This window comes from Castor canadensis, chromosome 4 (assembly GCF_047511655.1).
Source record: "Castor canadensis chromosome 4, mCasCan1.hap1v2, whole genome shotgun sequence".
Lineage (NCBI taxonomy): Eukaryota > Metazoa > Chordata > Mammalia > Rodentia > Castoridae > Castor > Castor canadensis.
Window position 1 is genome coordinate 50,403,473 of NC_133389.1, and position 17,667 is coordinate 50,421,139.

Genomic DNA, 17,667 nt, shown 5'->3' on the forward strand with positions numbered 1-17,667 from the left:
TAGTTAAGCACATAACAAATTTGATTTAGGGAACATGGATATTTTATATTTCTGGAATAAAATTTTCTTTTTATCAAGTCAGTTCTGGTGATCCTTTTACAAGACACAGAAGTAATTTAAGCTATCAAAGGCAACCATGCTAAAGAATCAAAATAAATTTTCCAGATGGCAATCTTTAGTACCTATTATCATTGCATTTCACTATCTGAACTTAGATTTTAACTTAAAACACACAGTGGGAATCACTGCAATTATTTATATAAACCTGTCATGCTACAAACTATAATAATTTACAAATCCCTACTGGATAGATATTCTAATTCCTAATTTGGTCATAGATTAAAATAGGGCTATTTTAATCCACATGGGTCAACATTGGCATGAGATTACATGGAAAAGCTTAACATTTCAGAGTTGCACAAAATAAAAAACAGCTATTAAACTGAAGTTCTGTTCCTAATAAAAGTGGCGGTTAATATTTTTGTCTTTCTTTTAAAATACACAAACTCAACATTTGTGTGGCCAATGTATACATGCAACAGACACAAATTTCTTCACAGGGATAAGGACACTTAAATCTAGGTCACATATCCACTGCAAAATTCACTGCAAAGATACAGACAATAATCAATCAACTAATTGCACAAATATTTGGGTATATCATACGTCAGGCTCTAAAGTAATCATTGGAGATACGTAAAGGTAACTTTAAAACATAGTTCCTGCTAGTAAGAAGTTTAAACTCTCAGCAAATGAACCAGAGACAAACAATGAAAAATATCATTCAAAACAATGTAATAAAGGAAATAAGCAGAGTTCTTGAAATGGACACCTAATTCAAACCTGTCTGGGAAGGAGATGACGAGAAAGCCTTTCTGGAGATGATGCCTGAAATGTGCCTACTACTATGTGTTGGAAGCCATGAAAAGAAATTAAGTCAGATAAGAATAATCAAACTTGTATTTCAGCTACACTACTCTGGAGAATATGCAGAAGATGGATTCAGTAAGGGCAAGACTAGAGGTAGGGAGAACTTTAAGAGAACTGTAATACTCCAGATGAGTGAGAAGAAAGTCCTCATGGGGATAATGTGTCGTATAACAGCCTGTGGGGCTGAAAAAAGGATCCCTGGCTCTAGTTACAATTAGAAGCATAAAAAGACTGTAAATCTTAAGGAAAACTATAGACAAGTCATCTGAAATTCAAAAGATCTTTCCATGTTCTAGTGCCTTGCACTTTAGCTAATACTAATACAAGTTTATAAGCCTACCAACTTTAAGTACCTGTTGGTTGACGGCTTTCAGTCAAACTTGGAGTTCCTATGGCAGGTCTAGCTTTCCCAGTTCATTTCACCAAGGGTCCCATGTAGAACTAGTCAAAGACTTAAATGGTAAAATCTAACCATCATACTAGTTTCCAAACATTCAGGGTCACTTATCCACAACCTAATCCCAGGATCCTACAACTGAAGGTTGTGCATTGGAAATCAGTAATACAGCAAGACCCAAGTTGTAGTCTAGGGATACTATTTATGGCCTGATCTTCATAGACTTATGGCTCCGTTTTGTTAGAAAATAGTGCTTACATTGGAAGAGATGTTTTCCAAATCTATCTTACATAACTGGACATTGCAGATCTTTTTACTCATAAACAGGAAATGGGCTGAATCTTAGCTGGTCAAGAAATACCTATTAATAATTGTCCCATTTACTTTATTGAGCACATGGCCTTCCTAACTTCAATTGTGTTTCCTGCTAAAACTGATTGGTGGCAATCCCAGATTAGTCAATCCCTCACTTACCCCATATCAGTAATTTCCCCACACTCCTTCATATTTGAACAATCCCTATACCGAGTAGCACAGTGCATTCTAAGACATGATTATAAAATATTTATTCATTGTTTCATTATTCAGAACAAACATATGCTCACATTTACAATCATAAATATCTTACAATTCCAGTTAATATCAAAATGCCAAGATAGGACATAAATAATAAAGGAAGAACACTAAGGGTTAGAAAATTGTAATGATTTTTTTTCCAAGATCATTTCATAGTAGCATTAAGAAAAATGGAGAGGAAGGATGTAAAGGGGGGGAAAAAAACCCACCACTTTAGAAAACAAAATAGGCAAACTTACTGAATGATTAAGATGTGAGGATGAGATAAGAATCAAGGATAATATACTTAGGATAAATATTCACTCAGATCCTGCTTTGTAACAGACAGTATTCTAAAAAACTGGAACTGATATAGGGAGGTCATATTCGAAAGAGAAGAGAAATAATTAGTAAATAAATATGTTCATTTAATTTCACAATATGAGACATATTATAAAGGAAATAAGACCAAGCTTTCTGGAGTCTGGAAAGGCAGATTATACCCCATAGTACAGGTGAATTATTTAGTCATTTCAAACTCTGCATTAACTCCTCAAATAAACAACCAAGGAAAAGACTAAAAATAAACAGTCCTGTTTTTTTATTTGGCAATTTTGATAGTGTTCCTAATATCTTCAATTCTTTGAGCAACTCTTCTTGCCAAAAAGCCAGTTAAATCTTTTTTTTTGAGGGGCGGAGATGTGGGGGCAGGCATAGAGGTTGAATCCAGAGCCTACTACATATTAGGCAGGCCTTCTACTACTGAGCAACATCCTCAACCCCAAGCATAACAGTCTTAAGCAAGTTTTTCTCTCTACACATTTGTTTGGCTACTGTAATCACACACCATCAGTGAGCAGCACTCTCTACTGAACTAACAAATAAACTACTAGTTTACTTACATAAGATTGCAGTCTCATTTCTTTTCCATTTTTGTGAAGAAATTCTGCTATGATGAGATATTCTATTTTAAGTTTTCTTTTTTTTTATACTTGTTGCTTTCCTATGAATTGGGAATATTATCACTAATGTTTAGTCTGATGTCATCCTACGCTGTATTCTTTTACTAAACAATGTTTTGCCATTTAACTTGATAAAGAAATCCATACTCCATGATGCCTTGAAAGGACACATGAAGTACATGTTTTCCCTTTTTGTTTGGACACAATGGGTATGTACTATTACTAATAAAAAATAAATAAAACATTATGGAATCGGGCACTAGTGGTTCAAACCTATACTACTAGACTTAGGAAGCTGGCAGTTTGAGGGGAGCCCAGGCAAAAAAGTTTGAGACCCCATCTCAATGGAAAAAAGCTGGGTGTGGTGGTACATACCTGTCACCCCAACTACAGCCAAGAAGCATAAAACAGGCAGATCACAATCCAGGCCAACCAGGGTAAAAGGTGAGTCCCAGATTCAAAAATGACCAGAACAAAAAGAGTTGAGCCATGGGTCAAGCAGTATAGTACCTGCCTAGCAAGCACAAATACCACCAAAAAACCCATTATAGTATGGTGACACATATGACACTCAAAACACTAGAGTTGTAACTGCATCATTTTTTTAAATTTATTTTTTATTGTTTTATTATTCATATGTGCATACAATGCTTGGGTCATTTCTCCCCCCCTGCCCCCACCCCCTCCCTTACCACCCACTCAGCCCCCTTCTTCCCCCCCACCCCCTCATTACCCGGCAGAAACTATTTTGCCCTTATCTCTAATTTTGTTGAAGAGAGAGTATAAGCAATAATAGGAAGGAACAAGGGTTTTTGCTAGTTGAGATAAGCACAGCTATACAGAGAGTTGACTCACATTAATTTCCTGTGCATGTGTGTTACCTTCTAGGTTAATTCTTCTTGATCTAACCTTTTCTCTAGTTCCTGGTCCCCTTCTCCTATTGGCCTCAGTTGCTTTTAAGGTATCTGCTTTAGTTTCTCTGCGTTAAGGGCAACAAATGCTAGCTAAGTTTTTAGGTGTCTTACCTATCCTCACCCCTCCCTTGTGTGCTAAAGCTTTTATCATGTGCTCAAAGTCCAATCCCATTGTTGTGTTTGCCCTTGATCTAATGTCCACATATGAGGGAGAACATACGATTTCTGGTCTTTTGGGCCAGGCTAACCTCACTCAGAATGATGTTCTCCAATTGCATCCACTCACCAGCGAATTATAACATTTCATTCTTCACAGCTGTATAAAATTCCATTGTGAATAGATACCACATTTTCTTGATCCATTCGTCAGTAGTGGGTTTTTTCTCTCCTCATTTTAGTCAGGGTTGCCAGGGGTCTGTCAATCTTTTTTATTTTTTCAAAGAACCAACTTTTTGTTTCATTAATTCTTTGTATGGTTTTTTTGGTTTCTATTTCGTTGATTTCAGTTCTATTTTTATTATTTCTCTCCTTCTATTTGTTTTGGGATTTGCTTGTTCTTGTTTTTCTAGGAGTTTGAGATGTATCATTAGGTCATTGATTTGGGATCTTTCAGTCTTTTTAATATATGCACTCATAGCTAAAGACCTTCCTCTCAGGACTGCCTTTGTTGTGTCCCATAGGTTCTGGAAGGTTGTGTTTTCATTTTCATTGATTTCCTGGAACTTTTTAATTTCATCTTTTATTGCATCTATGACCCATTGTTCATTAAGTAATGAGTTATTCAGTTTCCAGCTGTTTGCATGTTTTTTGTCTTTACTTTTGTTGTGGAGTTGTAGTTTTATTGCATTGTGATCAGATAGTATGCATGGTATAATTTCTATTTTCTTCTATTTGCTGAGGCTTGCTTTGTGCCCTAGGATATGATCTATTTTGGAGAAGGTTCCATGGGCTGCTGAGAAGAATGTATATTGTGTAGAAGTTGGATGAAATGTTCTCTAAACATCAAGTAGGTCCATTTGATCTACTGTATATTTTAGATCTTGAATTTCTTTATTGATTTTTTGTTTGGATGACCTATCTATTGATGATAATGGGGTGCTGAAGTCTCCCACAACCACTGTGTTGGAGTTAATATATGCTTATAAGTCTTTCAGGGTATGTTTGATGAAATTGGGTGCATTGACATTGGGTGCATATAGGTTGATAATTGTCATTTCCTTTTGGTCTATTTCCCCTTTTATTAGTATGGAATGTCCATCTTTATCTCATTTGATCAATGTAGGTTTGAAGTCTACTTTGTCAGAGGTAAGTATTGTTACTCCTGCATGTTTTTAGGGGCCAGTGGCTTGGTAAATCTTCTTCCAGCCTTTCATCCTAAGCCTATGTTTATTTCTGTCGGTGAGATGGGTCTCCTGTAAGCAACAAAATTGTTGGATCTTCCTTTTTAATCCATTTCATCAAACAGTGGCTTTTGATGGGTGAATTTAGTCCATTAACATTAAGTGTTAGTACTGATAGGTATGTGGTGATTCCTGTCAGTTAGATGTCTTAGTTGCTTGAAGGTTTGATTGTTTGTATCTAAGTTGAGGTTACTCTCTACTTTCTTGCTTTTTCTTTTCCTGTAGTTTGGTGATGCCTGTCCTTTCATGGTTATGTTGGGTTTCACTTTCTGCGTGCAGAATCCCTTGAAGAATCTTTTGTAGTGGTGGCTTTGTGGTCACGTATTGTTTTAGTTTCTGCTTATCGTGGAAGACTTTTATTGCTCCATCTATTTTGAATGATAGTTTTGCTGGGTAGAGTATCCTCGGGTTGAAGTTATTTTTATTCAGTGCCCGGAAGATCTCTCCCCAAGCTCTTCTTGCTTTTAATGTTTCTGTTGAGAAGTCTGCTGTGATTTTGATGGGTTTACCTTTGTATGTTATTTTTCTCTCTTACAGCCTTCAATATTCTTTCCCTAGTTTCTGAACTTGTTGTTTTAATGATGATATGCTGTGGGGTAGTTTTCATCTGGTCTGTTTGGTGTCCTGGAGGCATCTTGCATCTGTATGGGAATATCTTTCTCTAAATTTGGGAAATTTTCTGTTATTATTTTGATGAATACATTACGCATTCTCTTTGCTTCACCTCTTCTCCTTCTTCGATGCCCATGATTCTCAGGTTTGGTCTTTTGACAGATTCGGTGAGTTCTTGCATTTTCTTTTCACAGGTCTTGAGTTGTTTAACTAATAGTTCTTCAGTTTTTCCTTTAATTACCATTTCATCTTCGAGTTCTGAGATTCTGTCTTCTGTTTGTTCTATTCTGCTGGATTGGCCTTCTGTTTTGTTTGCAATTCTGTTTCGTTCTTTTTTCTGAGGTTTTCCATATCCTGGGTCGTTTCCTCTTTAATGTTGTCTATTTTTGTCCTGAGAACTCATTTATCTCTTTATTAATTGTGTTCTTTGTTTCACTTTGGTGTTTATACGGTGCTTCTATGGTTTCCTTTATTTTGTTGTCTTGGAATTTCTTGAGTGTCTCCTGTACAGTTTGGTTGACCATATCCAGTATCATCTCTATAAAATTCTCATTGAGTACCTGTAGTATTTCTTCTTTTAGATTATTCTTGTGGGCTTCATTGGGTTCTTTGGCATAGTTTACCTTCATTTTGTTGGAGTCTGGGTCTGAGTATCTATTTTCTTCATTTCCCTCTGGTTCCTGTACTAATTTTTTGCTGTGGGGAAACTGGTTTCCCTGTTTTTTCTGTCTTCCCATCATTGCCCTTGGTGTTGTTATTATCCCTGTACTGTGTGCAATTACGTATTTTATGGCTGTAATAATAGCACTAGTGATATTTAGAATGGAAGGGTGAGAGGACATGGAAAGCAAACAAGTTAAAGGAAAAGGAAAAAACAAATAAACAAGTAGAGCAAAACAAAACAAAGAAACAAAGTTTCAAAGATATAAACAGGGAGAGACAGTGTACTCATCAACAGTAAGCTTGTGGTCTGCGTCTTCCCAAGCCATCTGGGCGCCAGCATCTGGCGGCAGCCCGGCGGGCCCTCCTGGTTTCTCCGTTTAACATGAAGTGGAGATGCTCTGCACAGGCTGGAGGTGTAGAGGGGTCAAAGTTTTGCCTCTTCTTGGTGATTTTGCCTGTAGGTTTATCTCCAGCATCTCTCCAAGATTTTACTTTAGGAGGCACGCTTTCTGCTTCTTCCCTCTAGCTGCCATCTTGGAATCTCCTTCCCACAATCCTACTTAAATCCAACTCTCCAACTGCTCTATGTCAGCACCTATGGCAGCTTGAGTATGTCTGGATAAATATATAAAATTGCAGATTGATCCTATTTTAAGTGCGTAATCACAAACATGAAGCTGGTCTTCAATTCTGCTTGTGAATCATGTTTTCCTAGCCTATTCACTCTCCCACTCTCCTACATACCACATTTCACATTTTCTTTTTTGTTCCTCATGCTTCCCACAAGTCTCCCATTAAGCCTCATTCATAGCTACTATTCTTGATGATTACTATACTCAAACAAATGATACAATCAGAAGGAAACTGACACCAAGTTACCAATACACACACAAATATATATATATATATATATATAATGTACATATTATATATATACACATATATACACACACACTCATACATTTCTCTTTTCACATTATAGAATATTCCTGTATTAAGTCAATCACTTTAGCATGTACACCAGATAGCATTCTTTTTCACTAGGAAGTCCAGTAATTCCCCCTTTCTCCTGTATCACTAAGCTTTGCCTTTAACTGAATGTCATAATGCTGTTTTCTTCCTTAAACAATAAAATTTCTTGATCTTATTTCTGTCATGTGCTACTAGTGCCCCATTACTCAAGTCCCCTCTGCAGTGAAATTCCTCAAAAGTCATCTATACTCTCTGTTCCTAAATTTTTCTTCCCATTTGCTATTAAAACCACTTCAGGTAGGTTTCAGCTTTTACCTTTCTATTAAAACTAACTGTCAAAGTTACAAATGACCACCACACACCACATTGCAAAGTCTAATGACTAATTCTCAGTCCTCATCTTGATACAGAAGCAGCTTTGACAGCCTGATTACTCTTTCATGGTTGGTATACATTCTTTAACTTCAAGGATACCACTACCACATTCTTCCAACAATACTACTGCATGTTTTGCTTTTATTTTTCAACCTCAATAGTTACTTCTCAGTTGCTTTGGCTGGTTTCTCCTCTTCTCCCAGATATCTTAATGTTAGAACATTCCAAGGCTTAGTCTTTAATAATGTTTTCTTTTATACACATTTCTTTGAACTTCAAACCATCTACATTTTCAATACGTCCCAAATCTTTATCACCAATCTCTCTTAAACTTGAGACTTACATTCAACTGCTTTCATGAAATAACCAAACTATATAGTCTCTTGGGTAACAGACATCCCAAATTTAATGTGCATTTAAAAAAAAAAAATTCACCCAAAACTTCTATTACCCCTACTTCAGCTGATGGCTCAATTTTGCTCACAGTAATGACCCTAGGGGATAGTCTTTTTTTTTTTTTTAAGTATAAATGTGAACATTTATTTAGAATTAATAAAAGAATCAAGATGAAAAATTTAAAAAGCCGTAATATGTAACTTTAAAATTCTAAAGAACAATATATTTTTATTAACTAACTTTAAGATCTCAACATTATATGTTTACTTTTTTGATGAATAACCCTGCATACTTCTTCATGTAAAAATACATGATTTCCTAATATTTTTTATAAAGTACAAGAAGGCAGTCAGTTTTTTAGGGGACATTCTTGACTTCTTTTCTTCTTATACTTCACATCCAATCTTTCAAGAAAATATGTTGTACTTGGGAGGTGAATGGGAAGATCACAGTTCAAAGCCAGCTCAGGCACAAAGCTACAAGATCCCACCTTTACCAATGGGTAGGTGTGATGAAACACTCCTGCCATCCTAGCTATGTGGGGAAGCACAAATAGGTGGGTCATGGTCCAAGCTGGCCCAGGCATAAAGCGAGACCCTATCTCAAAAACAACGAAAAATCTTCTAGAAAGCAAATGGATGATCTTTTCATGGGTCTTTAAAAAAAAAAATCATACTTCATGAACAGAAAATTTTAATTGTAGGAATTTATCCTGAAAAAATTAAATACTGTATGGTCCCAATCTAAAATAAAAAGTTTAAAATTTTAGAGATTAAACAATTTCATACACATATAATAGAGTGTAGGCCACATTTAAAATTGGTAACATCTAGAGACATTCAGTAGGCTGACTGGGAGTGTGGAAAGTGAGGTATGCTACTGGCATCAAGACGGTAGAAGCCAGGGATGATGCCAAACATCCTACAACACAACAGCCTCCCACAACAAAGGTTATCTGACCTGAAATGTCAATAGTGCCACTCTTGAGAAACCCCAGTGTAAAGTAAGCTGAATGTTTTGTCTCAGGTGCTGTCATATTCTTAGTGCTGGCCAATTCAGACTTTCTGATCACAAATATACTCAGAATGGTAATTGCCTTCATTACTTTCTTAATTATATTATTAGCAAAGCAAAGAAAAGCTTATCAACTGTTCTGTACACTTTCATAAGGAGGTAACTGCTACACTTTAACTATCAGAGCTATTATGCCATTTTTTATAATTAGGAAGGCTATAGTATACTACCATAAAATAGAACTTCTAGCTTTTTTAATCCAAACAAATGCTATGCATCTCAGGTTGATGGCTTTTCTTCATTTAGTGCTCTTCCTTCCTCATGACCCCCTCCTTTTTTTTTTCAGTTAGATATATTCATTTACATGGAGGGATTCATTGTGACAATTCCAAATAGGCTTACGTTGTACACTGGTTAGATCACCTTCTCTCCACTCCACTGAAAGCAACTGCAAGATTTCACCTTTCTATTTCGTATACTTATATGAAGTCCATCAACCATATTCCTTCACCGTTATTTCCTTCATTCACCCTCCCCGCGCACAAATACACCCCCACTGTACCTAGTTTATAGTCCTGTCTTTCATTATTAATTCCTAAGTCAATGTTCAAGGAGGCTTCTTGATGCATCCCCACTATAAGTATACTTTACTTTGTATGACCCTTTTTTAAAAGACTTGTAAGATCTGATAAGCAAGCTTTTCTATTAACAATTATGAATGTTGCACTGTAAAGTCTGTGATACCTGTAACAGTTCAAAAACATACACAATCATAATCTCTATCTCTAAATTCTCTCCCCCTTTTCCCTCCTACTCCTGACAAGTTTCTTCAAAACTGTGACCAACTCTCATTATAAAAGCTTCATTTTATTTGAATTATCTCCCTAAACTCCTACTCAAAGTTACCTTAAAATTTTCTTCGTCAGGTATGTAGGGCTGATGAAATTTTTTTTTCTGTCCTCTTATCTAGGTAGCATACACAAAGCCTAGAAAAGCAATCTTTACACTTAAGCATGGAGTCAAATGGCCACAAATCTCTCTTCCCTTTCAGTTTCCACATACTTAACACAAGATATAAAAATGTATAGTTAGGCCAGAGATTTAAAATGACATTTCAAATTGTTATACTCTAAAGCTGTTATAATTTAGTAAATCCTAAGCTTCTTAAAAGAGAAAAATTTTAATTTTAATCTTGGTGGTATTGGTGTTAGAACTCAGGCCTTGCACTTGCCAGGCAGGTACTATACCACTTGAGCCATACTTCCAGCCCAATTTTTTTTTCATTTTTTAAATTGATACATTAAAATTACATATCTATGTTACCTTTCAGTGATATATACCTTGTGTAACACTCAAATCAGGGTAAACCTATCTATCTCCTCAAATATTTATTTCTTTGTGTTAAAACATTCAAAATCAAGCTTTTCTGAAATATACAGTATATTATCATTATCCGTAGTCACTCTACTATACAAAAGAACATAAGTTATTTCTCCTATCTAAATGTAACTGTTTACTGACGAATGGATTAAGAAAATGTGGTATCTATACACAATGGAATTTTATGCAGCCATGAAGAAGAACGAAATGTTATCATTCGCTGGTAAATGGATGGAATTGGAGAACATCATTCTGAGTGAGGTTAGCCTGGCTCAAAAGACCAAAAATCGTATGTTCTCCCTCATATGTGGACATTAGATCAAGGGCAAACACAACAAGGGGATTGGACTTTGAGCACATGATAAAAGCGAGAGCACACAAGGGAGGGGTGAGGATAGGTAAGACACCTAAAAAACTAGCTAGCATTTGTTGCCCTTAATGCAGAGAAACTAAAGCAGATACCTTAAAGCAACTGAGGCCAATAGGAAAAGGGGACCAGGAACTAGAGAAAAGGTTAGATTAAAAAGAATTAACCTAGAAGGTAACACCCACGCACAGGAAATCAATGTGAGTCAATGCCCTGTATAGCTATCCTTGTCTCAACTAGCAAAACCCCTTGTTCCTTCCTATTATTGCTTATACTCTCTCTACAACAAAATTGGAGATAGGGGCAGAATGGTTTCTGCTGGGTATTGAGGGGGGGAGCGGGAGGGGGTGGAGTGGGTGGTAAGGGAGGGGGTGGGGGCAGGGGGGAGAAATGAACCAAGCCTTGTATGCACATATGAATAATAAAAGAAAAATGAAAAAAAAAATAAATGTAACTGTTTATAACTTTTTATACCCATTGGCTACTCTTCCCATCCCTCCCTCCTTCCCACTTTGTCCAGCCTCTGGCAACCACTTATTCTAATCTCAACTTCTATGAGATCAATATTTTTAGATTTTACATGTATGTGAGATCATGTGGTATTTGTCTTTCCCCATCTAGCTTATTTCTGCTTTATTTAATGATCTCCAATACTACGTTGTTGTAAATGAGAGGGCTGCATCCTTTTTATGCCAAATGGTATTGCAGTCTTAACCCATTCATCAGCTGAATGACACTTAGGTTGCTTCCATTTCTTGGCAATTGTGACTAGTGCAGCAATAAACACAGGAGTACATGCTTCTTCAAAATAGTGATTCTATTTCCTTTGGATATATACCCAGGAGTGGATTACTGGACAATACAGTAGTATTTTAAATTTTTTAAAGACTTTTACCTTCCATACTGTTGCATATAATGGCTATACAAATTTACATTCCCACCAACAGTATGTAAGGTCTCCCTTTTCTCCACATCCTCACTAGTGCTGTTATCTGTTGTCTTTTGGCTAATAGTCATTCTAACTGAAGTGATTTCCATTATGGTTTTGATATGTATTTCCCTAATAATTAGTGATGCTGAGTATTTTTTTCAATACCTGCTGGCCATTTGTATGTCTTCTTTTGAGAAATGTCTGGTTTGGTCTGTTACTCACTTTTAATCAGTTTTTTGTTAGTGAATTGTCTTGAGTTTTCTATATTCCAGATATTATTAACCCCCTAACGATGTGAAGTGTGCAAATGCATTCTCCCATTCTACAGACTGTTTCTTCACTCTGTTGACTGCTTCCTGTTGTGCAGAAGCTTTTTAGGTTTTGGTTTTTTGTTTGGTTTTCTTAGGCAGGGTTTCACTATGCAGCCCAGGCCGGCCTAGAACTTGTTATGTAGTTTAGGCTGGCTTTCTGATACTCCTGCCTCAGCCTCCCAAGTGCTGGGATTATAGGTTTGCAACACCATGCCCAGCAGAAGCTTTTTAATGAAACCCTGTGCTTTGGGGCTCTTCTCAACAAAAGTCCTGGCCCATTCCAAGTCCTCAAGGTTTTCCTCTAAGTTTCCTTCTAGAAGTATCAATTTGAGGTATGATGTTTCAGTTTTAAATTCATTTTATTTTTTATAATTGGTGAGAGATAGGGGTCTAGTTCCTTTCTTTTTGCATATGGACATTCAATTTTCCCAAACAACATTTACTGGATCATTTCCCTAATGTGTCATTAGCACCTTTGTTGAAGATTACTTGGCTGTGGACATATGCATTTATTCCTAGTCTATTTTGCTGCAAATGGAACCTAGAGCCCCATCATGTCAGGCAAGCACCTTACCACTGAGCTACATCCCCAGCCCTAGGCTCGCTTGTTCTGTTCCACTTATCTGTGTGTTTGTTTCTATGCTAACATGATGCTATTTTGATTACTACAGCTTTATATTCTTCTTTTTTTCTTTTTTTTTGGGGGGTGGTACTGGGGTTTGAACTCAGGGCCTGAACTCACTTGCTAGGCAGGCACTCTACCACTTGAACCCTTTTTTGTGTTGGATATTGTCAAGATAGGGTCTTGCGAACAATTTGCCCAGGATGGTTTCAAATCTCAATCCTGATCTCTCCCTCTAGGATTACAGGCATGAACCACAAGCACCCCAGCTACAGCTTTGTAATCTTTTTTTTTTTTCTTATAGTTTTGTTTTTAGCTTTATAATCTTGAAGTGAGGTAGTGTAATGCCTCCTGCTTTTGTTCTTTGTCTATTTGGGAGTTTTCCCTGCTTCCACAGGAATTTTAGATTTGTTTTTTCTAGCTCTGTGAAGGTCACTGATAAATTGACAAAGATTGCATTGAACCTGTAGATCACTTTGGGAAGTATACACATTTTAACAGTACTGATTCTTTTAATCAATAAACATGAGATCTCTGTTGAGGGAGGTGCTCCTCAATTTCTTTCATCAATGCTTTATAGTTTACAGTGCAAAGATCTTTTTTACCTCCTTGGTTAAATTTACTTCTGAATATTTTATTTTAAAAAGAACAATTTTCTGTCAGCAAAAACCAATTAGAAACAAAACAGCAGCCTTTAATAATTTTGATGTACTCACTGTTGAGAATTACAAATTATGCATCTAAATGAATTTGAACAGTATGTAAAATACTACACTATAAAACGTTACTAGCTCTGTATGAAATATTATAAACATAATATCTAATAACTATACTAGAAAATGTTTATTTACATTTATAATGTTTCTTCACTTTACTATTATTCAAAATTTCTTATTTTGATTTTATAGCAGAAACACGTTGTTTTCTTTAATGAAATTAACTTAGGGCTGGTGGAGTGGCTCAAGTGTTAGTGCACCTGCTTACCAAGTACAAGGCCTTGAGTCCAAACCCCGGTAACCTGATCTTGACTTTGGTCCTCCGACTTTGCTCTTACTTTTCAAAACTTTTTGGTTATATGAGGTTCTTCTTATTTCCACATGAATTGTAAAACCTGTTGATCACTTCATACAAAATGCCTACTAAGGCTCTGAGAATACAGTGACCAGATCAATTAGTTTGTGGACTCTCTGACATTGTAATATTGAATTATCTAATCAATGAACATTGAAACTCTTTTTTTAGGAGTCCTTTAATTTCTATGTGCAATATTGTGTGGTTCTCATGGTTTTGCTTCTATTGTAAATAGTACTGTAATCGCTTACTGATAATAATACATAGAAATATAATTGCTTCCTGGGTATTAATTTTCTAGCTTACAATCTTTTTGAATTTACTTACTAGCTTATATAGCTTAGCTTTTTTACAGATTATCAAGGATTTACTGTACAGAAAACCATACTGTCTGAATTAAGAAAGTTTTACTTCTTCGTTTTTAAATCAAGTGGCTTTTATTTATTTTACTTTATTGCAGTGGCTAGCACTTCCAGGACAATGTTAAATAAAAGTAGTGAAAAGCATTTAGTCTTATACAGTTTGAACTGTCAGTTTCCTGTAAATTCTCTTTACTGGGATAAGAAAGTTTTAGTTTCTACCTTATGCAAAGATATTTTAAATTATGGATAGATACTGAATTTTACCTAATACTTTTTCTGCATCTACTCAGAGATGCATTTCTTTTGCTAATATGTTAATATGGTAGGGTACACTAATTGATATTTGGATCTTTTTTGCTGGTGGCAGTTGGATTTAAACTCGGGCTTTAACACTCACAAAGTAAGCTCTCTACTGCTTGAGCCATGCCTCCAGTCCATTTTGCTCTGGTTATTTTGGAGATGGGGTCTCACAAACTATTTGCCTAGACTGGCCTTGAATCGTGATTCTCCCAATCTCAGCTTCCCAAATATCTAGGATTACAGGCATGAGTCACCAGCGCCCAGCTGATTTTTGGATCTTACACTAACTATACTCCTAGCATAAACCCTCCATGGTCATGATTTTTACTTATTGCTACATTTGACTTGCCAAAATTTTATTTTATTAGTATTATTTATTCTCTGTATTTTCCTATAAAAATCAAAATAAATTAACCACTTAAAACAGTTTACTTTAGATTTTTACTTTCATTTGATTTTATGTAGTTCTACTGTAGCTATTAACATTTCTATTTATAAAAAGTAATATGTAGGCATAGACAGTATTATTAAAGCAACAGAGAGACAACAAAAAACAATAGATTAAGAAAAAAATGTGTTTCCGTTTTTGCAACCCAACTTTACAAAATAATACCCCACCTTTCACTTTGGTACTAATAAGCATTTATCCTTGGTCAACTATCAAGTAAGACATAGTCAAGTCATTCCATCTTTTTAGTTATTTTGTCATATTATCAAGTAAGGAGATAAATTTAAACATTAATAAAATTTTAGGGTTGGGTAAGGTGGTTCACACCTGTAATCCTAGTTACTTCGGAAATGGGATATTGAGAGGATTGCAGTTTGAGGCCAGTTGGGCAAAGGTTAGTGAACCCCTCATCTCAAGAAACAAGATGGGCATGATGGTTCATAGCTGAAATCCCAGCTATGCAGGAAGAGTAGGTAGGAGGATCACAGTTTAAGGCTGCCATGGGCAAAAACCATGAGAACCTATCTGAAAAATAACACAAAAGGGCTAGGGACATTGCTCGAGAGGTAACATGCTCACCTAGTAAGTGCAAAGCCCTGAGTTCAAATTCCAATAATGTCAAAATAAAATAAAATTGTGCTGCTATTTAAGTGGAAGGTGAGAAATTAATAAAAATTCCATACTTAAAAAGTTCCCAATTCAAAAAGCTGGGGATATAACTCAGTGGGAGAGCATTTGCATACAAGTTAAGTGCAAGGCCTCTGAGTTTAATCCCCATCACTGAAAAAGTAAGAAAAAGAACAAAGAAAGGAAATCCCAATTCAGAATCTAGCACCATAATAAAAAATAAAATTAAGGCTGAATTTTTTATAAGAAAAAACTCAAAGAATATAAATAGACAAGTAAATAAGATTTCAAAGTGTAGAAATGATAAAAAGAATTTACAACAAAGTAAAAAGATACAACTATTTATAACAATAAAACATTTGTAATTAAACATAGGTAAGATAAAAATGGAAAGATAACACCAAACCCAACACAACATAAACATATGAATATATACGGCTTAGGAACAGAAATGAAGTTAGGTGAGAAGGGTTTTAAGATCTAGATCTTATTATCAATTCTTTAAGATTAAAAGTTTGAAACTATTTTAAAAACCTAATTACATTTTAAAATCACAGTATCAAAATCCAAAATGGACTTTTTAGGAAAAAAGAATACGTGTAAACATAAAACAGCGTTCTTGGAGTAAAATTCTGATAGTTTAAGAGAGTTTTTAATATGTAAACAATTCATTCTTGCCTGTGGGTTTTAAAGTAAAATAGGTAATTGATTTGTAAAAGAGTAAACAACTATATTATTGAAACTTAATGTGTATATATATTTGCATTTAAAAAAAATACCTATTTTAGCTATTTATTTTTCATCCCTTTCTCTGCAAAATATTTTGTAGGTTCTCCTGCTAGGCACCCAAACCAGCTATTAAAATTTCTTTCACATTTTCTACTAATATTATATAAGAATTATTGATAAAATAACCAGAAAGAAAAAAAGAAGAGCTTGAATTATCTACATTACATATTTTAACGTCGTCTACATTAACTTCCATAAAAAATTACTTACATCTGCTTAAAAAGTTGTCAATATTTTTGTTTTTTCTTAAGGCAGGAAAATCCAAATCATAAACCAAAGCATCCAATCCATCCTAAAGAGACAAACAAATAGTTAGTTTTTTGGATCATGTTAGTCTCCCTATAGACAGAAATGATGTAAACAGAAAATAGACATTTTAGTCATGTGGTCATAAAATCTTAAGAGTGTATCTTCGGTGATGATGTTAAAATCTTCCCCAATGCAGTAAACCCATTTGACTTTTGATTGGCCATAGTATTTGATAATGTGTTTGTTAATGAAAAACTAGCTGCCTCCACTAATTGCACATAGTCACTAAATGTCTAGACCTCTCACCATATGCTGATTTTATAGCAGTATGGAAGTCTATGCTTTTTAGCATCACCCACAAAGAAAACTCAAGAGAATTTTAAGAGAGAATTAAAATTGGTGAGAAGATATTCTTCTAGCATAATCTAAGGCATACAACAACTGAGGTGTGCAGGCTTCCACTTTAATGTAGTAGAGAAACTTCACAATGCAAGCAATGTGTATATCCAACCACAAACTGAAGCCTAGAATCCTCACTTTGACTCAATGTTCCATGGTTCTATAAAATAATAAAGAATAAGACTTCTGTATTTGTAAAAGTTCTAATAAAAGGACTCAGGACCTTAAGAGAAATTAATACTCCTCCATGTCATAGTCAGTTCACCAGGAATGTCAGCCAAAGCATATGTCGTGCTGTTCCCTCATTTAATTTTGTGATTCAGGTATGAAGCAAACCTGCCCTCTACTTTCACAACATTGTTCATTTTTTAGCTTAATCATCAATTTAAGAATGTAGAAGACAGGGTACCTAAGAAAGAGGCCATTCAATGCTAAAGAATTACAATAATTAAATTCTTTGCTACTAATAGTTAAGTTTTTTATTACAGTGAAGTAGACCAGTTATAGTTATATTTTAAAAGGAACTAGTCATGTAGAAGCATGTTCATATATATATATATACACAAAGGCAGGCATAATTAATTACAAGCATAACATTTTACAAGAATCTAAAGTATGAAC

At 35.2% G+C, this 17,667-nt stretch overlaps 1 protein-coding gene across 2 annotated transcripts in view; it reads right to left on the minus strand.

The window, feature by feature from the left end:
- Rock1 (Rho associated coiled-coil containing protein kinase 1) overlaps positions 1-17,667 on the minus strand; it is a 123,859-nt gene that overhangs the window by 84,497 nt on the left and 21,695 nt on the right. For both annotated transcript variants that reach the window (XM_020169080.2, XM_020169079.2), the window contains exon 2: positions 16,609-16,690. In XM_020169080.2, coding sequence (XP_020024669.2) covers positions 16,609-16,690 — 82 coding nt within the window. The remainder of the gene's footprint in view (positions 1-16,608; positions 16,691-17,667) is intronic.